At 37.7% G+C, this 21,887-nt stretch overlaps 2 protein-coding genes and 1 long non-coding RNA gene across 3 annotated transcripts; 1 reads left to right on the plus strand and 2 right to left on the minus strand.

Annotated features, from left to right (window-relative positions):
- Nucleotides 1–1,750: 1,750 nt before the first annotated feature.
- Nucleotides 1,751–13,662, minus strand: LOC119071834. Its single transcript, XR_005086738.1, has 3 exons — nucleotides 13,652–13,662; nucleotides 5,383–5,385; nucleotides 1,751–2,072 (listed from the first exon to the last, which is right to left on the minus strand). It is a non-coding gene; the product is annotated as an uncharacterized LOC119071834 (long non-coding RNA).
- On the minus strand, nucleotides 6,861–12,178 carry LOC119071734. The gene is made up of 3 exons (XM_037176765.1): nucleotides 11,865–12,178; nucleotides 9,658–11,159; nucleotides 6,861–7,562 (listed from the first exon to the last, which is right to left on the minus strand). The coding sequence occupies exons 2-3, from the start codon at nucleotides 11,146–11,148 to the stop codon at nucleotides 7,131–7,133; spliced, it is 1,923 nt and encodes a 640-aa protein (XP_037032660.1). The 5' UTR covers nucleotides 11,149–11,159; nucleotides 11,865–12,178; the 3' UTR covers nucleotides 6,861–7,130.
- Nucleotides 13,368–14,923, plus strand: LOC119071764 (zinc finger protein 43-like). The gene is made up of 2 exons (XM_037176809.1): nucleotides 13,368–13,620; nucleotides 13,685–14,923. The coding sequence occupies exons 1-2, from the start codon at nucleotides 13,543–13,545 to the stop codon at nucleotides 14,798–14,800; spliced, it is 1,194 nt and encodes a 397-aa protein (XP_037032704.1). The 5' UTR covers nucleotides 13,368–13,542; the 3' UTR covers nucleotides 14,801–14,923.
- The last annotated feature ends 6,964 nt before the right edge of the window (nucleotides 14,924–21,887 follow it).

Consider the following 21,887-nt stretch of genomic DNA (forward strand, 5'->3'; position numbering starts at 1 on the left):
ACTCATCTTTGGTATAGCATTAATCTCCTCAAATCCTTCACAATAAGCTCACAGCAGGAATCATTCTCCGCAGAGTTTTCCATTGAAATTTTCATTCCCGAATATGAGACGTTGATAAGTATTGTTATCATTTATAGAGTGCCGCGACAGTTAACCATTTAACTCTATACAATCCATAAAAGTATAACAAGAATAGACCGGCTAAAGCCTGGTGAGGTCTTTTTTCTTTTTCTCGATTTTTCTGGAGGCAAGCAGGAAGAATAGTTTCATTAGTCGATATCGATATCTAGCTGTTGAACAATAAACATCGCCACCAACTTTTACCAATTTGGTAGTCAACTACCAACTTATCGAATTATAAATAGGAAAGCAGCCTAAATAATTTCATCGGTCGGTGTGCAGCTCTCAAACAGTAAACATCTCTTCCATATCTCTATCAGCATGGTCGTCAACTACCAGTTTGGTCGTCAACTACCAGTTTGGTAGTTGAGTACCAGTTTGGTAGTTAAGTACCAGTTTGGTAGTTAACTACCAGTTTGGTAGTTAAGTACCAGTTTGGTAGTTAAGTACCAGTTTGGTAGTTAAGTACCTAGTTTGGTAGTCAAAAAACTATCAAAAATTAAGTTTTAAATAGGCGAGCATGTAGAATAATTTTGTCAGTCGTCGTGTAGTTCTCGAATATCAAACATCTCTTCTCCAAAAATTACGCTTGGTAGTCAATTATAGCCTTAGTAGTTAGCTACCAACTACCAAACTTTCGACTGGTGTTGATATGCTCATGGTGGCTTTGCAATTTTGAATGTGAATCCAGCTTGCAACTACCATAACTACCAAAACTACCGACTACCAAATTCTCTGTTTATAAATAGGCAAGCAAGTAGAATCATTTCGTCAGTCGGTGCTTAGTTCTTCAACAGTAAACATCTCGGTCGAAAATTACTTTTATTAGTCAATAATAATCTTGGTAGTCAACTACCAACTACCAAATTTTCGAATTGCAATGTTACACGGAAAGAAATAATGTGGCTGTGGTACCCATAAGTGGACTTAGCACGGTCTTTATTTTGGCCGAGGCTGTGTGTACCATATTGGAAAAACTGTAGTGAAAAAGGCTGTATGCCGGATAATGTGGCTGTATGCCGGATATACATGGCTGTACTACTTATATTATAGTGTTACTTCTTATAGCCCTGAGACACATAATATAGCTGTGTGATTTATAATATGGTTACACCACTCATATTATGACGTTTAAATAAAAAAAAGTTATTATTTTGCATGTTTTTTGCGGTCACCCACGTAAGTACTAACCGCGCCGATTGATGCTTAACCCGAGAAACTAACTGAAACCTGTGCTACTGATGCGCTAACTTTACTTGTGTTATGACATGTTTTTATTTTGAAGCGTTGTTATTACAATATGGACTGTGTAGCTATATTATTCGATCACAATGAAGTTTTGAACAAAACTTATGAAACATTTTACATTTGCTAGCATTTACTAATCAGCACTTTTAGTCATTTTATGGAACAATTTTGGTTGTCATAATTGTTTCGAAATAGTGAAAAACAACCAAATGGTTGGTAACTTAATTGTTTTGAAAGAAAGAAAAACCAACAAAATTTGTTCAAGTCTTTTTTGGACAACCGATAACCGAAAAATTAAAAATTGAAAGAAAAACGACCGAAAATTTGACATCATTTTTCTGGGCTTCCAAATCGAAATCTTGAACGCCGAGTGTTTTCAGCTTTTTGCAAAGGAAGCTAGCACATTTCTATTTTTAAAATTTGGGTTTAAGAAAATGTTGATACGCAAGTATAAAAAAATCACAATCAAAATGAAGCGGTAAACAAGTCGCGAAAAAAAAAGTTTGAAAAGAAATATCAAAAGAATTTCCAACGAAGCCAAAGATTATGATTTTCAAAAGCCGCGTTCTCATAAAAAGCTAGGAACCGACCAGGAACTGTCATCTTATGCATTCTTAGTGCCCGACGGTTTTCACGAATGTCAGTCACTTTTACTTCTACTTCACTAACTGTTCTTCATTTTTAACGAATACTATTTACTTCGACTCGCAAAACTCTCATGAGACTTTACAGAAAAAGCCAACATTTCTGCCACAGGTCCATTTCCTTCAAAAAGTCAAGAAAAGATATGTACGAGACTTAGTCGCACTTACTTTAAGATTTTTTCCCTTCACATGAATATGAGTCCCATACAATTGCTCAATATGGGGCACACACTGCTATATTTTTTCTAAAATATGGGGCCTGTACCCTCATAATATATTATGCGTAATGTACCGATAATATGTGTTTCTAGTCCATATTATGGGTATACAGCTTATATTATAGGCACATTAACCATATCAAGCAAATATGGGCTCAGTTGCCATAATATTATGGATCTCTTACCTATATTATAAGTCATACAGTCAAAATGTCCGGTACACAGCAATTGTCGAAAATACCAGTGTAACTGTGAGCTATCGGTTATCAGATAACAGATAATTATTATTTGCCTGGTGTTGATTTGCTCATAGTGGCTTTGCAATTTGTAATATCAGTCCAGCTACCAAAACTACCAACTTTCAAAACTACCAACTACCAAAAATACCAACTACCGACTGAGAGCTCCAAAACTACCAAATTTGTGGAACAGACAGACAGACATACAGACATACAAAACGGACATAATAGGGTATTTTTTCTAGAAGAAAAAAGACCTTAAAACTCTAATTTGGAATCTCTATCATCTATATTGATTTCCATTTGTATTGGATCATTAAAACTCCGGACAATGAAATGTGTTCATGTCTAGCTAAAAAAGCAAGTTTCCAACAGATTAAAAGGCACAGACGCTTATTTGAAATTGTGGCCTACATTTGTGTGTCTCGTATTTTACTTTCAATATCGATACCCCAGAATCCTTTATCTAAAAAATACAACCACGAATGTGTTAGCTTTCAATAAAAAATAGATTTTGATGTAGCAGCTTGACCAGCTCTGAGCAAATTCAGTATAGTTTATCGAAATTTTCATTAATTGCTCAGTTTTCGCAAAGCTGGTCAAACTGCTACAACAAAATCTATTTTTTTTTATTGAAAGCTAACAAGCTCGTTATTGCGGTCGTATATTTCTGAAAAAGACTCTTAACCTGTTTCAGACGGCTGTCATCTGTTCTCGACTGCAAGAATAAACGACTAACGAATAATGAGGTCCTATATAGCATAGGTAAACATTTTTTTGAAGGTTTCTCAATCCGTGAAAACCTTCGTTCAAACGAACCTGTCACATACGGCTATTCATCTGGGTAATAAATGGTCCTTTATATAGTAAAATGCATGTCAAAAAATGGAAGTACAAGATTTGAAAACAACCGATTAAAAATACTTTCATCGATGGAAGTAGTACACCCGAAAATAATAATCGTCAGATGCTTGTCGTTTGTAACGGGTTAAATCCAAACTCTTCAGCAAATCCTCGATTCATAATGAGATCTGTCCAGATCCACTTACATACTAAGATGTTACCAATGAGATTTGATATTGTGGCTGTACGAATTAACAGATTTAACGATTGAAATGTTGGTCAAACGAGCAGATTTTTTTTCTTTTCAATTTCTTATGCAGTGTTTCTCAATGTTATAAATTGGCGAAGGTGTTCAACGGTAAAAAAAAGTCTTGCGATTGAAAAATGGCATTTATTTTATTGTTCCATGTGAGGTTTCCGTATAAAAAATATTAATTCTAAATTCACTAAACATTCTACAGACAATCAAATTTGTGACACGAACAAATTTCTAGTCGAAATTCTATTGAGCATTCTTTCTTGACTTATACTTTAAAATTCTCACTTCCAACGAATACAAAATCATGAAAAATTATTTTTCTTTTTCACATCGCAACACTTAACAATTTAGCTATTATACAAGTAAGTCTTCTTATCGATGTGGAATATTGTGTTTTTATAATCTAAGTGTCGTAACTTTCAAAATGTCTTTATTGTCCTACACAAATGCATCGATCACAGTCCTTCTCAAAATAAATGACTGCAGCAAATTCTAATACTTTTTAAAGCTTGAACGAGACAAAGACAAACAAGGATCGTCAATGCAACATTCTATCAGATCATGTCTGAAAATATATTATTTACAAACGACACCACACTTCTTCGGTTAGGGTTACAAACTTTGCACCAGTTGAAACAAATGAAAACGTTTGACTACGTTGAATGCAGACCTGATTCCCTCGGAGTGAAAGAAGATAATTACTGATTCATTACCTCAGCTGCAGTGCATGTAATCGTAAAAACGTTTTCGCGAATTTTCTAAATTTTTTGCTAATTTTCTCGATTGTCACGATTTTTGAGATTCACGAAAATTTGCGAAAACGTTTTCATGACTTCAGCCTCTGCTCAGCTGAATGGAAGTTGCAAAAACTCGCTTAACTTTCGTTAAATGAAAAGTTCTTTTCTCTGCGTAACGTCAATTAAACGATAATGTTTAAATGCTGCATCCGAGGCTCTGTGCCGCAATGTTGAATCAATTTTAACTCATATCACATCTTAGGCTAATTATCTGCTATCGACAGCACCGACAAACGTTAGCAATGATCTCTAGTTTATGTGGTCATATGCAGCGAACATTGAAACGAATGAGATTTGGTAACAAGCACCAGGCAATACTTTAAACAGAAGACCGAACAGAGTATGATGAATATCGCAAAACGCTTGCCGTTACTAAAAGGTTTACAATTTGAAATTATCTAGTTACGTGTAAAATTCTCGGAGCTACAAGCTGAAGCTCATTTTCTTTCCTAAAAAAATCGTTTTTTTCCTTCGCACCCGAAACTATAATAACTTCTCACTCCTTTTTTTTTGGAGCTGATTTCACTAAAAGGAATTCACAGTTCTCCCGATATACAATTTGAGCATGCACTTCCTTATACAGAAAGAATGTAGCTAAGTGAAGAATGTTGTAGTTCCTTAGAATTGTAACACATACTGGAGCTACGCGGTGTACTTAGTTTAAGAAACTATGTTTAAAAATAAATGAAAATGAAATTGAAGAATGTTGCATTGTTTGGTCGAATAAAATTTACTGATAAATGAGTTCCACCGAAAAGATGGCACGGCTTTCATTTAAACATTTCGAAAATAAAGATTGATATGCTAAATGACTTTGGTGAAGCAAAACTTTGAATTGATTTATCGCGACGTTCCTTTTTCGTCAAGTGAAACGTAAGAAGTTTTTCTTCTTGTTTTGACTGTCTATGACTTTCAGAGGGATTCCTTTGAATTTCGACTGACTGAAATCGGCGCTATTTTTTCCGGGACTTTTTTTTGAATATGCTTAGTTCCTGGTGCCTAGGCCCCAAAAACAGTCTCACATATTTTTGCGGTATGCGGCCAAAAGTCGAAAAATGGGGTTTCGTAGTCTGGATTTCATTTCCGTAAGATGGCGAGGACACGAACGTGTATGGGTTCGTTGGAAAGCTGAGGTCGAGTACTTCCGGGGCAAGTATCACCTTCAAAAAATTTGATGATAGACGGCCGAAAATATGACTTCCGGAAAATTTATCAGAATCAAGAAAACCTCGTTGAAATTTGACGATGGCTGTGACATCAATAATGCAATTAAGTGATTAAATTATTATTTATTATGAATGTGGAGGACCTCAGCTTTACAACGATACAAATATGAAGTAGTTTGGTGCGTGACTACTTAACAGATAAAAACGGTGTATTCTATCCCACCAAACTACTACATACATATTGGTATCGCTGTAAAGCTGAGGTGCTCCACATTCATAATAAATAATAATTTAATCAAATAATTGCATTAGTGAGGTCACAGCCCTCGTCAAAATTCAACGAGGTTTTATTGATTCTGAGAAATTTTCCGGAGGTCATAATTTCGGCCGTCTATCATCAAATTTTTTGAAGGTGATACTTGCCCCGAAAGTACTCGACCTCAGCTTTCCAACGAACCCATACACGTTCGTGTACTCGCCATCTTACGGAAATGAAATCCAGACTACGAAACCCCATTTTTCGAATTTTGGTCGCTTACCACCAGCCAGGTATGGAAGATCAAAAATATCTGAGACTGGTTTTGGGGCCTAGGCACTAAAACCTAACTAGGCACATATAAAAAAAGTTCCGGAAAAAATAGCGCCTATTTCAGTCAGTCGAAATTTAAAAGAATCCCACACACGCACTTCCTTACAGGACGAATGTAGCTAAGTTAGGAATGTTGCATTGTAAGGTCGAACGCGAATAAAATTTACTGATAAATGAGTTCCAAAAAGATGGCACGGGGGCGTTCGTTCTTTTCGCTTTCATTTAAAATAATTGTTAGATTCATACCTTTGTCTTACACATTATCGCGCGCTCTCAAACCATCTTTCGTCAGTGAATCATTTTGAAAATAACGATTGATATGCTAAATGTATCACAATGATGACCTAAGACTTTTCACGAAATTTGAATTGTTTTATCACGACGTTCCTCTTTTGTCAAGTGAAACGTAAGACGTTTTCTTCTCGTTTTGACTGTCTATGACTTTCATACTCTTGGCGTCTATACGTTTCTTGTAAACCATTTTAAGCATCGTTTTTGTACCGAACATTTTATGAGTTCAGACCGCACTCTTAAGCATACAAACCAAATAAAAATTGCAAAAGGCACCGACAACAAGTCCTTCGTTTGTAAATTAAATTTAATAAAAATAATCGAACTCACAAAATTAAAAGTTTTTACTCTCAGTTAATTATCATTTCGCATAAAAAATAAAATTGGCGTTCAAATCGCATCAAGCAAATTAATTATTTTAAAAAGTGACGAGACGGTGTGAACCATATCTCTATCGCATAAATCAGGACACTCGAAAATATATAAATTAAATTAAATATTGGCAATCATTTTGTCATAAAATCATTAGAAAAAGTGGCAAATTAGCAAAATATATTAATTTTACGAAAAACGACGCGACCAATGTCCGACACGCACATCATTACTAAGTATATCACTTTCTTTCAGAAAATAAACGGAATTCATTATTTAAAAAAAAAACTGGAATCGGTTTCGAATGCATCCGTACAAAAATCAGTCCGATTGTCCGATATTCTCTAACCCAACGAACTAAATTTAACTTTGTCCACCGAACTGTACCTTCCTCTATCCAACGAACACAACCGCCGCAAATTCCGTTTGCTCCTCGACCCGGTCGAGTAATTCACCTTCGCATCGTCCTCATCATCCGAATCCACCGGTGCGATGAATGTGGCATCGCGACACGGATCACTGCCATGATAGTCAGATTTACAGTTCATGCAAAATTTGAATGCACACCGCCTGTTCGTACATTCGGCCACATCGTATTCGTTGACGGCGGATCGGATCGGATCACTACGGAACAAATTTTGGTCACAGTAAATGCTGCGTTGGAATGGTATGCGATTTTCGTTGATTTTATTTGGCTCGTTGTTCTGGTGCTTGGTTATAATACTAGGGTAGCCGCAATTTATGCATTTTGTACGGCGTTGATTTTCTTTGATGAGCTGGAATGGAAAATAGGATTTGTTATTTAGCTGATCCATTCGAATGACGTAAAGGAATCAGGTACTTCACATGGAAATTTCCTATTTTGTTTTTATTTTGAATGCATACCGGCCGAAAAGTAATTAGAGAAGGATTATGTGTTACCGACTGATAATTTTTGCGATATTTAAAAGGCATACAATAATGAAGTGAGGACTGAAGCAGGTAGGCGGTTTACATAAAAAAAAAACAAATTTCATTTGCACAGAGTTTCGCAGAGTTTGGTTGGGTCGATTTTTTGTTGTTACAAAAATGAACAGTTAAGTAAGGGTCATAAAACAAAATTATTTATTCAGGAATTCCCATATATCGTAAAAAGAAACAGGTAACTGTTTCGACAGACACAAGACAGTACGGTTAAATGAGCGAAATTTTTTGTGTGGGTTTTTGATGTGTGTTTGGCAAAACATACAAAGCGACACTGTTTTAATTCTACGAGTTCTAGGCGTGAATCATAGAAGATACTGACCGTCAACGTTAGCCCTGTTTCGAAGCGAAAAGATTTGAATTCTAAATTCCTTTCGACTTTGAATCGTTTTCAACTCTCTACTCCTCCGTAAATCAGTGTAAGGCGAGGGTTTTCTAGAATGTCCAAGATTCTCCGAATACTTCCTCTTTCTTGGTAAGAGGAACATAAAAAGATTAACAGATATCTTAACAGGCCACTGTTCGCTGAATAATAGCTTGAAATTGTTAGGTTTCAAAGACTCGCCGAATTGCGAGAGGTGCGGAGACAGTGAAACTGCAGAACACTATCTCTACCAGCCTTTATGATGAATCGTAATAGATTTTTGGGTAATTTCACAATGGAATACAACAGCTGATATTTAGGTCTAACCCACTTATCCTAATCCTGATTATCCTAATTTCTCAACTAAAGCTCCCGGTTATAAAAACAAATGTGAACAATCAGACCCAGATTTTTTAAATTTTGGCCGAACTTCTGAACGTCGCCAGGAAGTTTTGTTCCCATAAAGTACCTTCTCGTTCTATATACTTTCTAGCAATTATTGTTAGAGTGTTAGGGATTATGTTTGCTTGAGGGATGTGTGGTGTAGTAGATTGATTGTGAAATCAGGGCGTAAGGGAACGAAAGGCACATTATCTCAGTCTGTACAAAACTAGTAGATGGATTCTTTAGAAAAACGCCCTGCCGAAATCGGACACATTTTCCAGTGGAGTTTTTATATGTACCTAAATAGGTGTTGGTCCCTAGAAGCCAAAAATATTTTTTTTAAATTCGTTGATGCTTGTGTGGCTAGCGAGAGGTGATCGAAAACCGAGCGGTACTAAACCTTAAACTTGCACTTCAAAGCCGCATTCATCGATAAACTACCCTAGCATGTTTGGTGTCATTAGAAAGACCAGTAGCAATTAGGGGCAAGAGTTTTTTGTGGCTTTTCGGATGTACAGGAACCATCAGAACAGAAGTTCGCCGAAATAATCAAACCTTTAACCATACTTTCAACTGCTCGTACCTCGTCAGAAGTGAGTCTACACCCCATGATCGACTATTTGCAGATACCTTTCTAATGACACCTCAAACGACCTTGTCGTGTAGCCGGAGAAATTTCCATAAGAAAAGTACATGTTTTCGGTTTTCGATCACCTCTCGCTAACCACACAAGCATCGACGAATTTTCAAAAAAAAAAATGGCTTCTAGGGACCAATACCTATTTAGGCACATATAAAAAGTACGCTGGAAAATGTGTCCGATTTCGGCAGGTCGTTTTTCAAAAGAATCCCTCGTAGTTCTCCCAAGAAGACTGTCAGCGGACGATGTTAAACAGAACCAAATGATTTTTCACAGACAAAACTTTGAAGTCTTCTACACCCGAATTCTTATTCGTAAATTGGAGGTAAGAGAAGGAAGCAATATCCCATAGAACTTTGAAACATTTTTGAAGAACTCTACCTCTCCCCAGATTTTCCCTTACGCATCATGTTATCAAGGACAAATCAAAACTAATTCTTGTTATGAACCACAACAACGTAATAGTCAAGGGGACTTCATGCGGTTCTAAAAAAGGCGACAACAAAAAACCGGTACTCACCAACAAGGTTTCCTCATCAAACGATGACTGTGTGGGCAATTTCCTCAGCGAATTCTTCCTCAAATTAACTGTATTGGCACGTTTCAGCGGCGATTTGGGAACGGCATTCAGCGAACGTGACTTTAAAAGCGGTTTCTTCTGCAAATTTTCTTTGTTCCTCATCAACGAGCCCAGATACTTGTTTCGTTGACCACTTGCGAACGTATCATTTTTAATGATCGTGCGCCACTGCTGGCACACATTGTACATGCGATAAATATCCTTCGGTCCGACATAACTGAAAATCTTTTGAATGGCTGTCGTTGTCTCGGCCAAGTGGCTCAAAATATCAAAATATTTCAGGTGAGCATAAGATGCACGCTTTGGTAACAATGGACTTAAATCGTATTGTGGTCGCTTGGCAACAACGGCTACATCCTTTGTCGTTGAGGAACGTTTGGTTGCCGGCAATCGTTGTTTGCGTGGCGAGCACGGAATTTTCGAAAATATTATCTTGTCGAGCTCCTTCTTGGGACTTTGCTGGGGTAGGTTAAAGCTAAGGTTCCGGCGAATCTTTTTGATTGGCGTCTCATTAGACGACACTGACTGTGGCGGTGATGGTGATGGTGATTTGAAGATCACTGGTGATTCGAGGTTAATGTCCGATTCGGTGAATGAATCATTCGACATTAAATCGAACAAACTGGAGGTCGATGGTTGTGGTGATGTTTCAAGTGCATCTTGACGACAAAGCATTCGCTTAATTGACCTACGCACTGGGGTACACGGCAATTCTTTATCTTCCGGTATCGGTTTTGCCGTTTCAACGGGACGGTTGCGTTGTACCAACAATCTCTGTTTCGATGGGCTAAAGCTTTTCGTCTTACGTATGACCAGACTGTTCTCGTTTCTTCGATTCGTAGAGTTAAAAAAATCAGTCTTTGACACGGACATCGACTTCAACAACGATTCTTCATAGATCGGCGTACTGCTAAAACTGCCCTTCCGTTCGAATTTCCCATTTCTCTCTTGCAGTACGTTCACCGCCTTGATCGGGGAAAATTCAACATTTGCAATGTCGCGATTCTCGCTATTCTCATCCACATGGATGTTGTCAATCAGATTGAGATGCGCCTTCGATCGACTTTTACCGTCCAAGCGCATCTTCTTCGGCGTACCAACTTTGATCGGAGTGCATGGCAACGACGAAGCCGACCGTTTCAGTGACGATATCGGCGACGTGATGTGAAACTCATTGATCCTCCGTATGCTTTGGCTGGTCGGCGTCAATTCGGATACCGTTGTGAACGAATTGATTGGCACATTTTCGTAAATCGGTTGGAGGTAGTGGGACGCCGACGGCCGCAATGACGAGCCGTTTATTGATGATATCTGTGTAAGACTGCCCAGCGACGAGTAACCGCTGTCAACACATGCCCCAGTGGCATTGTCTTCGTCAATTAGACTGTCGGTGTTATAATTGGAGGTAGTCGTTTCCATTTGTTGAGCCATTGCTTTATGATCTGTGAATGGAAAATGTTTCTTTTTTCAAAATAAAATTTTTTAGAATTGAGGATTCTATTCAATGCGTCGGGGACTGCTATGTTTTTATATGCATACACATTCCGTATGTGAACCCGTGGTCACAATACATAAATCAATGTTTCCATTGTCGGCAGATGAGACACAATAATTTTAGGGGAAAATAAATATTTTATTTGAACACATGGAATTGTTAGACATTTGCTGGTGGAATATTTTGTTGTTATATACCAGGTAGACGATTCATTACCGCTCAATGCAAAACAAATTTTTTTTTCTTGCAAATTATTTCGCACACAAAAAAAGCGACGACAGAGAAAGTGGTACAATGTAAATAGCCTTCCAGCATAAATGTTGCAAAATGTATGTTGGTCTTTAAGAAGTCATCACTGCAAAAGGTTTAATCATCGAATAAATATTATTTTATACTCAGCGGACGACCGACACATAATCACAAATCGTAAATAGATATATATCAAGACTTCAGACTGTTATATATCGCTAAACAGTGGTTGAATAGAGTAAATAAACAAATTGGCCAGTTGTTTATCGCGTCTACAAATGGCGCAATTGGATTGAGGAATGAAATTCAATTTTACGAATTATTTTTTCTGTTCATAAAGCTTGTTAATGAAAACAGAACATCAGCACTACGTCTATCCAGATTTATAAGCTGGCAAACTCACCGATTTTTTGTAAAATCCGAAATTCGCATCAAAAATTCTGTTACACAGATGACTCCATCGCAATTTTTTCTCTCGACTGAAGCGGTTTACAAATTTCAATTCAAAATGCTTGGTAATAAATAGTCAACTGCACAATATTTCATTCACTTTAAAATTCTAATAATTTAACACACAAAAACACGTTCGATTCAGACGATTTTATAGATTTGTTTTAACACGGGATTCTACATTTTACGCCATAGCTGTTTTCATGAATGGTGTCTTCAGTAAAGTAAAGTTTCTTTTTCTTTTCTTCTTTTCATGTAGACGAATATAGTGTTGCGAGAGACCGTGTCGGTAAGTTTATGTGTTGTCGATAAGTGTACGTTCCATTTTTCGTCTATTTGTGTTGAAGAGTTTTAGCGCGTTTACGATTCATTTTTGAAAGGATTAGCTCGAAATAAATAAATAATTTTTTTTTATAACGACTCTCGTTTCCTTTTGGTGGATTTCATGCAAGATTCTCACTTTCGGAATTTTCTATTTCATTTTATAATTCATGCCGAAAATGAGCTAAAATATTGAAAATGGAACGTCACTTAAAACTCACATTTTAGGGCGCACTTTCGATGTCAAAATTAAGGAAAGGTGCATCTCATGAGGATGTTAACAAGGTTGTAATTTCGTGGAGGTCAGGCGGATCAGATACGTATGATCACATAGATAATTTTCCCACAAAAAATTCACCTCTTCCCATTATAACATAATGGCGAGATCTGCGTCACCTCCCAAAGGTTTACAGCCCTGGATGTTAGCAACTAAATGTATTTAGAAATCTTCGACAAATTTATAGAACGCAGTTGGAACAGCATAATAACGCCAAACGTCACTGATACAACGTAAAATATCTTATATTCACCCGAAAGTTCCTTCCGAAAGTTCCACAAGTTCGTTCCGAAATTTTCAAATGGTGTAAAGTTTTGGGAAGTCACGCAGATACAGATAGGCAATGAATGCACAAACCAGGTATGGCCGATTCTTCAAAATGTCAAAATAATATGAAAATGAGTGCGTTTGCATTTATTTTTAAAAGCGCTACGGATTTGCATGGCGCCACCTCAAACGAACTCATTTCTAGTGGAAATTTGCACTAGAAATGAGTTTGTTTGAGGTGGCGCCATGCAAATCCGTATGTGCTTCGGCTAGAACAAATTTGAACGTTTGGCCATACCTATCTATTTACTTTCATTGGACATTAGACCATACCTGGGAAGTTTATATTTATTGAGGATGGGCGGTTGACACGGCTGACACCAATGAATGTACAGTCCAGGTATGACCGATTCTTCATAATCTGTCTATTTACCTTGAACGCACTCATTATTTTTATCAAAAACCTGGTGAAATCATTGGAAAATTTGTTTTTGTGTATCCTCAATATCTATCCAGCTAAAATTTAGAAATTGAGCAATTTTTTAAAATTCAAATTTAGATGACAGCACTGACAAGCACACAGTCAAATAAAACAGCTGTTTGCTGAACGCTCGGGTCAACAACAACAAAAAACAAACTAAATGTCATATCAACTTACTTGAAATTCGCAAAATTTATTCTAATTTGAATTAAAACCGACGTTGTCCATAGTCACTGTTGAGACATAAAAATTGTCCGTTAATTTGGACGTTGCTTCAGGTCTAGAATGGATATGGATATGGAAGATGTTAAACCATCCTTCAGCACATCACACATCTTCGATGCACTGGACACCGAATCCGAGGTTCGTCAATTCTAATCAAGTTTTATGTGACTTTGTCAAAAGCGACATTCTGTGCATTTCATAGACATTACCAATGAAGATGGGAGAAATTTTCCGGAACAACAAGGAGCAATATTCATTCATGTGTTATAGCTGTGGCCTAGTATTCGAAGACTTTGGCGAAATAATCAATCATTGCGAGGGCCACTATCCAGATGAAAAGTATGATGTGACCGTGCGACCATCAGAGTTCGTTTGTGCAGAAATTGAAAGCGAAATTGCAGTTTTCAATTCGAATGCGTCTTTACCTGACCTCACGCTAACAGAACCAACGGAATCTGCAGGCCTAATCGAACATTCTTCAGATGCGCTGCAACCACAAAAACGGAAGCGAAAACGCAAACAAACGGATGTGAAATATCTCAAACCAGACATACCACAAAATTGTCCCATATGCGAAGAGTGGTGCGATGACTACCGTAATCACATCAGAAATGTGCACAATTTCAACTACACAGTCTTTCAATGTTACATGTGCAAGAAGTTCTTCAAAAGTTCCACGAGGCTAAGTAGTCATATGTCTGCATGGAATCATACCACAAACCATTGCTACCACTGTGAAATGGAGCCACCGATAAAACATCCATCGGAACCCAGACGACACAAGTGTCAGTTTTGTAAGGAATGGTTTCTGAATCATGTGGAATTTAAGGCTCATTTCAAAGACGCACACAACGAGGACGCTGACTTTTTCTTTCACAAGCGGAAAAATTGCAACTGCTTCACTTGTTACATATGCGAACGGGAATTTCCATTGCGATACTATCTGGTCGCCCACATGAGAACTCACTACGACAAGTTTCTACGTCACCAATGCCCGACGTGTGGTCGTCGATTAAGAACGTACGGCCAACTCACGCAACATTTAAAAACGCACGAGGGTAAGACCTTCGCTTGCGATCAATGTGATAAGCAATTTCCGTATTATGCGAAATTGCGCTTGCATCGTGCTTCACACATAACGGAACTGAATTTCATGTGCGACGAGTGTCCGAAGGCATTCAAGAAGCGGAGCTACTTGAAACGACACAAAGCGGTGCATACCAACGAAAGAAGATATCGTTGCAAATTTTGCGAATCGTCATTCAACTTTACGTCTGCACGTCGAGCACATGAGAAAAGTCAGCATGGAGCTCTGTGAATTGGAAATTCGAATGTTTTCATGACGTACACACACAAAAGCAGTATTTATACCTTAGGATCATTGTAGCGGTCATTTTGAAAGATAATTTGAATGGTCGAATAGATATAAATAAATGTATAGAATCAGTTTTTTGATTGATATTGTCATTTCGAGAACATCAAAAAACCTCATGGAAATTAAATTCTAGAGAAATTAGCCTGAATCCCAAAATTTAGTAACCATCCTTGGAACACCTCACTCATGTCGAAAAAAAACCAAATCGATCAAAAAATCCGATGGAAGTTAGGTAGTACCAGAGAAATCATCTGTCATCCCAAAATTTAGGAACCAACCTTGAAGCACTTCACTTATGTCGAAAATAACCCGAATCCATCAAAAAATCCGTTAGAAGTTAGGTAGTGCCAGATGAAACATCTGTCATCCCAAAATTTAGGAACCAACATTGGAACACCTCACTCATGTCGAAAAAAAACCAAATCGATCAAAAAATCCGATGGAAGTTAGGTAGTGCCAGAGGAAACATCTATCATCCCAAAATTTAGGAACTATACTTGTAACACCCCATTTATATTGAAAATAACACAAATCTGGCTCCGCCGTCAAGATAAAGACTATTATGATCAGAGCGAGAAAACCGAAGACTGGTTAATTATAACTTGCTTTGGGGATGAGGTGTCAAGGTAGTTGCTTCTCTTTCACCATAATACTCTATTGTAAGAATTTTTTACGTTGCGATTTTAAAACGGACTAAATACAACAAGAGAACTCAACCACAGCGCAAAGCTCTTAGGCTATGTATCTCCCAGCTGAGATGCCTACAAATAAAACGCTAAAAAGTCAGAAAATTGAAACGAACAAAGCCATTTCTTTTTTCTTTCCCAGGGTACACATGAAGTGAAGTAAAGAAGCTGTTCGACCTCGGGATTCAGTGATAATTAATAAGAGTGAGTTGCTTTTAATCTAAAAATGTATCTCTAAAAACAGTAGGTTGCATGCGGGGGAAGTAATGCGAACGAGGTTCGCCTTAGGCTCCTGTGAGGAATTGGGTTCAGAATTTGTCCAATTATGGACGACGTAGGACATGGAGGAGAAAATTGCGCGTGTGATCTGCAAATGGTTAATTTCTCATAGAGCCGGATAATGTTTCAAATTAACAGCAGAGATCTGTTTTTGTTGACGTTTGTGATAAAAGTTTGATAATAATCGTTGAATTTAGATAGTAACTTAAACAATTCTGTGATAAATTGTGATACAAAGCATTGTCGAGTGTGTACTGTTCAGCAACAAGTCGGAAGTTTCCGCGACGATGATCTTGAACCGTCTGACACAAACGGTTTCACCAAATGGATCCTCAATGGTGGCTGTATCTCATCAGTAAAATTAGCGCAGGAAATAAAAAAGTGCGATAGATGTTATTCTCTTACATTTTTGCATAAAAAAGGAGGTCACCGATACTTAATATACCTTCACATGGTAATAAATGAACTTAATTAGTTTTTGGTTCATCGTTAAAAATAACTCAGTTTACCTATATCTTCGGTAAATTGGTACCACTATATAATGGTAAAGGGATTAAAAATATTTGTAAAAGGAGAAATTTATTGGTAGACCGAGAAAAAATAATCCCTCGATTTCCCATTAAAAAAAACCTTCAATCGTGAATAAAATGTCACGACTCGTGTGAATTACGGCACTCGCTTCGCTCTGGCCGCAAACTACACACTCGTACAATTTTTACAATATTCTCTTTGATTCATTTAATTCCATGTATTTAAAAAAATATTCAGAAATTGAGATAATTCATCCTATATTGCCTGCAAAAATTTAACTTTTTTATTAAAATCTCTTACAATGTTTAATGCTGTGTTTAAAGTGTGCTAATTTGATAACAGGCATTTTGCTGGCGTAAGATGTGGTTGTAAAGGGAGTAAAAAACTACCTATTTGATAAATGACAAACAACTTGATAGATCAACTATCAAGTTGTTAGTCAACTATCAAATTCGATAGTCAACTATTAAGTTGTTAGTCAACTATCAAATTTGATAGATCAAGTTGTTAGTAATACACTAGCAAGAGATGGGCATCGAATGATGAAATTATTCTTCCTGCTAGTTTCATGCACGTCGAAAACAAACTTATATGATTTACCCACACTACCAAACAATAGTACATTACTATGCAAGGGAAGTAAAGTGATATCTCGTATCCAGATGAGTAAAAGTAACCGAGGGCTTTAGCCCGAGGTACATTTACTCATCGTGATACGAGATATCACTTTATTTTCCGTGTGTAGTACGGCGTTTTACTATGCGAGTGATGTAAAGGCTATTGCCTATACATGTAATAGCCTTATTACATGCACCAGCATAGTAAAATCAAATTTCATCAAAGTAATCTTTTTCAATTGAAGCTATGATCAACAGTATAAAATCCTGTTTTTCTCGGATAGCTTCCAGATCCTTAGTCATACATTGCCCATCTTCGAACTTAGCCTCGGGATTTTCATTCCACGTATTTAAAAAAAAGAATCATCCAAATTGGTTAAAAATTACTCAAGTTATCGTGCCCTCAACGATTTTTTGTTACCCACATTTAACGTTTTTCATAGCATTTCATACATTTTCAATCATAGTGAACCTTTTTGTTACCCACATTTTTCGGTATTTTCTGGTGTAAAAGCCTGACTTTCAGTCAAGGGAATTATATCAACTTAGCAAAAATTCAAAATTCAGCAAGTACATAGGGACTCTAAAATTTGGACGACGATTGTCGCCCATATTTTCGTTAATGACTAAAAATGTAGAAACAATTTTAGTGGACGTGAATCTAGTCACAGATAATATATATCGAATTATTGTAAAAAAAATCGTCTACCACAAAACGAACCCGTTCAATAAAACAAGGCATCAGAACAGTCGGAGCATTTGCTGCGACTTAGCCCCGTACGACCCGTAATCCTATTTCGTCCGTAACCATAATACGCCCGTAGCCGTAATACGCCCGGAACCCTAATACGTCTACAACCCTCTAATGCGTCTGTTACCAAAATGCAAGTCAAGTTGGGCATGGTCAAATTTACTGAAAGTGTTTATTTTTAAAATTGCGCATAGCGCAATTACGAAAGCCCGTACGAAGTACCTCTCAAATAAAACCAACAATTTACGACATTATTTTAGAAACCCAAAATTTTTTGCCAACTTTCCATTGGGTATTCAATGATTTATACTCGATTTATGTGCAAAAAACACTTAGGGCCGAGTAGCGGCCTTAGACCAAGGGCCCAAATTTAAAACTTTTTTTGCCACCATTCTATTCGGCATTCAATTATCTCTCAAATGAAACAAAAACTAGCAAAATCGGATGAGATTTACTCGATTTATGTGCAAAAAACACTAAGGGCCGAGTAGCGGAATTAGTCCAAGGACCCAAATTTAAAACTTTTTTGCCATCATTCTATTCGGTATTCTATTATCTCTCAAATTAAACAAAAACTAGCAAAATCGGATGAGATTTACTCGATTTATGTGCAAAAAACACTTAGGGCCGAGTAGCGGCCTTAGTCCAAGGGCCCAAATTTGAAACTTTTTTCGCCACGTTATTTTCGGTATTCAATTACCTTCCATAAAAAACTAAATCTAGCAAAATCGGATGAGATTTACTCGATTTAAGTGCAAAAAACACTTAGGGCCGAGTAACGACCGTTGAGCCCTCCCAACAAGCCCGGGTTGCATCTTATACAAAAACAATGTTCAGCAACTTTGTTCTATTCGTCAATACCTTTCATTTGATATATCACAAGCAGCTATTGCGTGCGTATTTCGGTAGATATCGTCGAAAGACTGAAAAACACCTATAGGGTCCTAGCTCTGGAAGGGCCGACCCTACCATGCCCATTTTCGAACTTGACCTTACTTTTGTCGATACCAATCGGGGAAAAAAAGAATTTTGAAAAAAGGTTGTGATTTACTCAAGCTAGAGGGGTCACAGACGGACGGACGGACGGACGGACATTTTTAGCCCCGTACGAAGTACTGGGGGCTTATAAGATTAATATGCCGTTTGTAACACGTCGAATTGGAAGCAGACAGTAAGGGCAAAGCATTTGGTTATGTTATTAGATGACGAATCCGCAATAAAAACAAGGCATCAGAACAGTCGGAGCGTTTGCTGCGACTTAGCCCCGTACAACCCGTAATCCTATTTCGTCCGCAACCATAATACGTCCGTAGCCCTAATAAGCCCGGAACCCTAATACGTCTACAACCCTCTAATGCGTCTGTTACCAAAATGCAAGTCAAGTTGGGCATTGTCAAATTTACTGAAACTGTTCATTTTTAAAATTGCGCATAGCGCAATTACGAAAGCCCGTACGAAGTACCTTTCAAATAAAACCAACAATTTACGACATTATTTTAGAAACCCAAAATTTTTTGCCAACTTTCCATTGGGTATTCAATTACCTCTCAAATGAAACAAAAACTAGCAAAATCGGTTGAGATTTACTCGATTTATGTGCAAAAAACACTTAGGACCGAGTAGCGGCCTTAGTCCAAGGACCCAAATTTGAAACTTTTTTTGCCATCATTCTATTCGGCTTTCAATTATCTCTCAAATGAAACAAAAACTAGCAAAATCGGATGAAATTTACTCGATTTATGTGCAAAAAACACTTAGGGCCGAGTAGCGGCCTTAGTCCAAGGGCCCTAATTTGAAACTTTTTTTGCCATCATTCTATTCGGCATTCAATTATCTCTCAAATGAAACAAAAACTAGCAAAATCGGATGAGATTTACTCGATTTATGTGCAAAAAACACTTAGGGCCGAGTAGCGGCCTTAGTCCAAGGACCCAAATTTGAAACTTTTTTTGCCATCATTCTATTCGGCATTCAATTATCTCTCAAATGAAACAAAAACTAGCAAAATCGGATGAGATTTACTCGATTTATGTGCAAAAAACACTTAGGGCCGAGTAGCGGCCTTAGTGCAAGGGCCCAAATTTGAAACTTTTTTTGCCATCATTCTATTCGGCATTCAATTATCTCTCAAATGAAACAAAAACTTGCAAAATCGGATGAAATTTACTCGATTTATGTGCAAAAAACACTTAGGGCCGAGTAGCGGCCTTAGTCCAAGGGCCCAAATTTGAAACTTTTTTCGTCACGTTCTTTTCGGTATTCAATTACCTTCCATAAAAAACTTAAACTAGCAAAATCGGATGAGATTTACTCGATTTATGTACAGAAAACACTTAGGGCCGAGTAACGACCTTTGAGCCCTCCCAACAAGCCCACGTTGCATCTTACCCAAAAACAATGTTCAGCAACTTTGTTCTACTCGTCAATACCTTTCATTTGATATATCACAAGCAGCTATTGCGTGCGTATTTCGGTAGATATCGTCCAAAGACTGAAAAACACCTATAGGGCCCTAGCTCTGGAGGGGCCGACCCTACCATGCCCATTTTCGAACTTGACCTTACTTTTGTCGATACCAGTCGGGGAAAAAAAGAATTTTGAAAAAAGGTTGTGATTTACTCAAGCTAGAGGGGTCACGGATGGACGGACGGACGGACGGACATTTTTAGCCCCGTACGAAGTACTGGGGGCTTATAAGATTAATATGCCGTTTGTAACACGTCGAATTGGAAGCAGACAGTAAGGGCAAAGCATTTGGTTATGTTCATAGATGACGAATCCGCAATAAAAAAAATGTCCGTCCGTCCGTGACCCCTCTAGCTTGAGTAAATCACAACCTTTTTTCAAAATTCTTTTTTTCCCCGATTGGTATCGACAAAAGTAAGGTCAAGTTCGAAAATGGGCATGGTAGGGTCGGCCCCTCCAGAGCTAGGGCCCTATAGGTGTTTTTCAGTCTTTCGACGATATCTACCGAAATACGCACGCAATAGTTGCTTGTGATATATCAAATGAAAGGTATTGACGAGTAGAACAAAGTTGCTGAACATTGTTTTTGGGTAAGATGCAACGTGGGCTTGTTGGGAGGGCTCAAAGGTCGTTACTCGGCCCTAAGTGTTTTTTGCACATAAATCGAGTAAATCTCATCCGATTTTGCTAGTTTTAGTTTTTTATGGAAGGTAATTGAATACCGAAAAGAACGTGACGAAAAAAGTTTCAAATTAGGGCCCTTGGACTAAGGCCGCTACTCGGCCTTAAGTGTTTTTTGCACATAAATCGAGTAAATCTCATCCGATTTTGCTAGATTTTGTTTTATTTGAGAGATAATTGAATGCCGAATAGAATGATGGCAAAAAAAGTTTCAAATTTGGGCCCTTGCACTAAGGCCGCTACTCGGCCCTAAATGCTCTTTGCACATAAATCGAGTAAATCTCAACCGATTTTGCTAGTTTTTGTTTCATTTGAGAGGTAATTGAATACCCAATGGAAAGTTGGCAAAAAATTTTGGGTTTCTAAAATAATGTCGTAAATTGTTGGTTTTATTTGAAAGGTACTTCGTACGGGCTTTCGTAATTGCGCTATGCGCAATTTTAAAAATGAACACTTTCAGTAAATTTGACCATGCCCAACTTGACTTGCATTTTGGTAACAGACGCATTAGAGGGTTGTAGACGTATTAGGGTTCCGGGCGTATTACGGCTACGGACGTATTATGGTTACGGACGAAATAGGATTACGGATCGTACGGGGCTAAGTCGCAGCAAACGCTCCGACTGTTCTGATGCCTTGTTTTTATTGCTGATTCGTCATCTATGAACATAGCCAAATGCTTTGCCCTTACTGTCTGCTTCCAATTCGACGTGTTACAAACGGCATATTAATCTTATAAGCCCCCAGTACTTCGTACGGGGCTAAAAATGTCCGTCCGTCCGTCTGTGACCCCTCTAGCTTGAGCAATACACAACCTTTTTTCAAAATTCTTTTTTTTCCCGATTGGTATCGACAAAAGTAAGGTCAAGTTCGAAAATGGGCATGGTAGGGTCGGCCCTTCCAGAGCTAGGGCCCTATAGGTGTTTTTCAGTCTTTCGACGATATCTACCGAAATACGCACGCAATAGCTGCTTGTGATATATCAAATGAAAGGTATTGACGAGTTGAACAAAGTTGCT

The sequence above is a fragment of the Bradysia coprophila genome (genome assembly GCF_014529535.1).
Source record: "Bradysia coprophila strain Holo2 chromosome IV unlocalized genomic scaffold, BU_Bcop_v1 contig_5, whole genome shotgun sequence".
Taxonomy (NCBI): Eukaryota; Metazoa; Arthropoda; class Insecta; order Diptera; family Sciaridae; genus Bradysia; species Bradysia coprophila.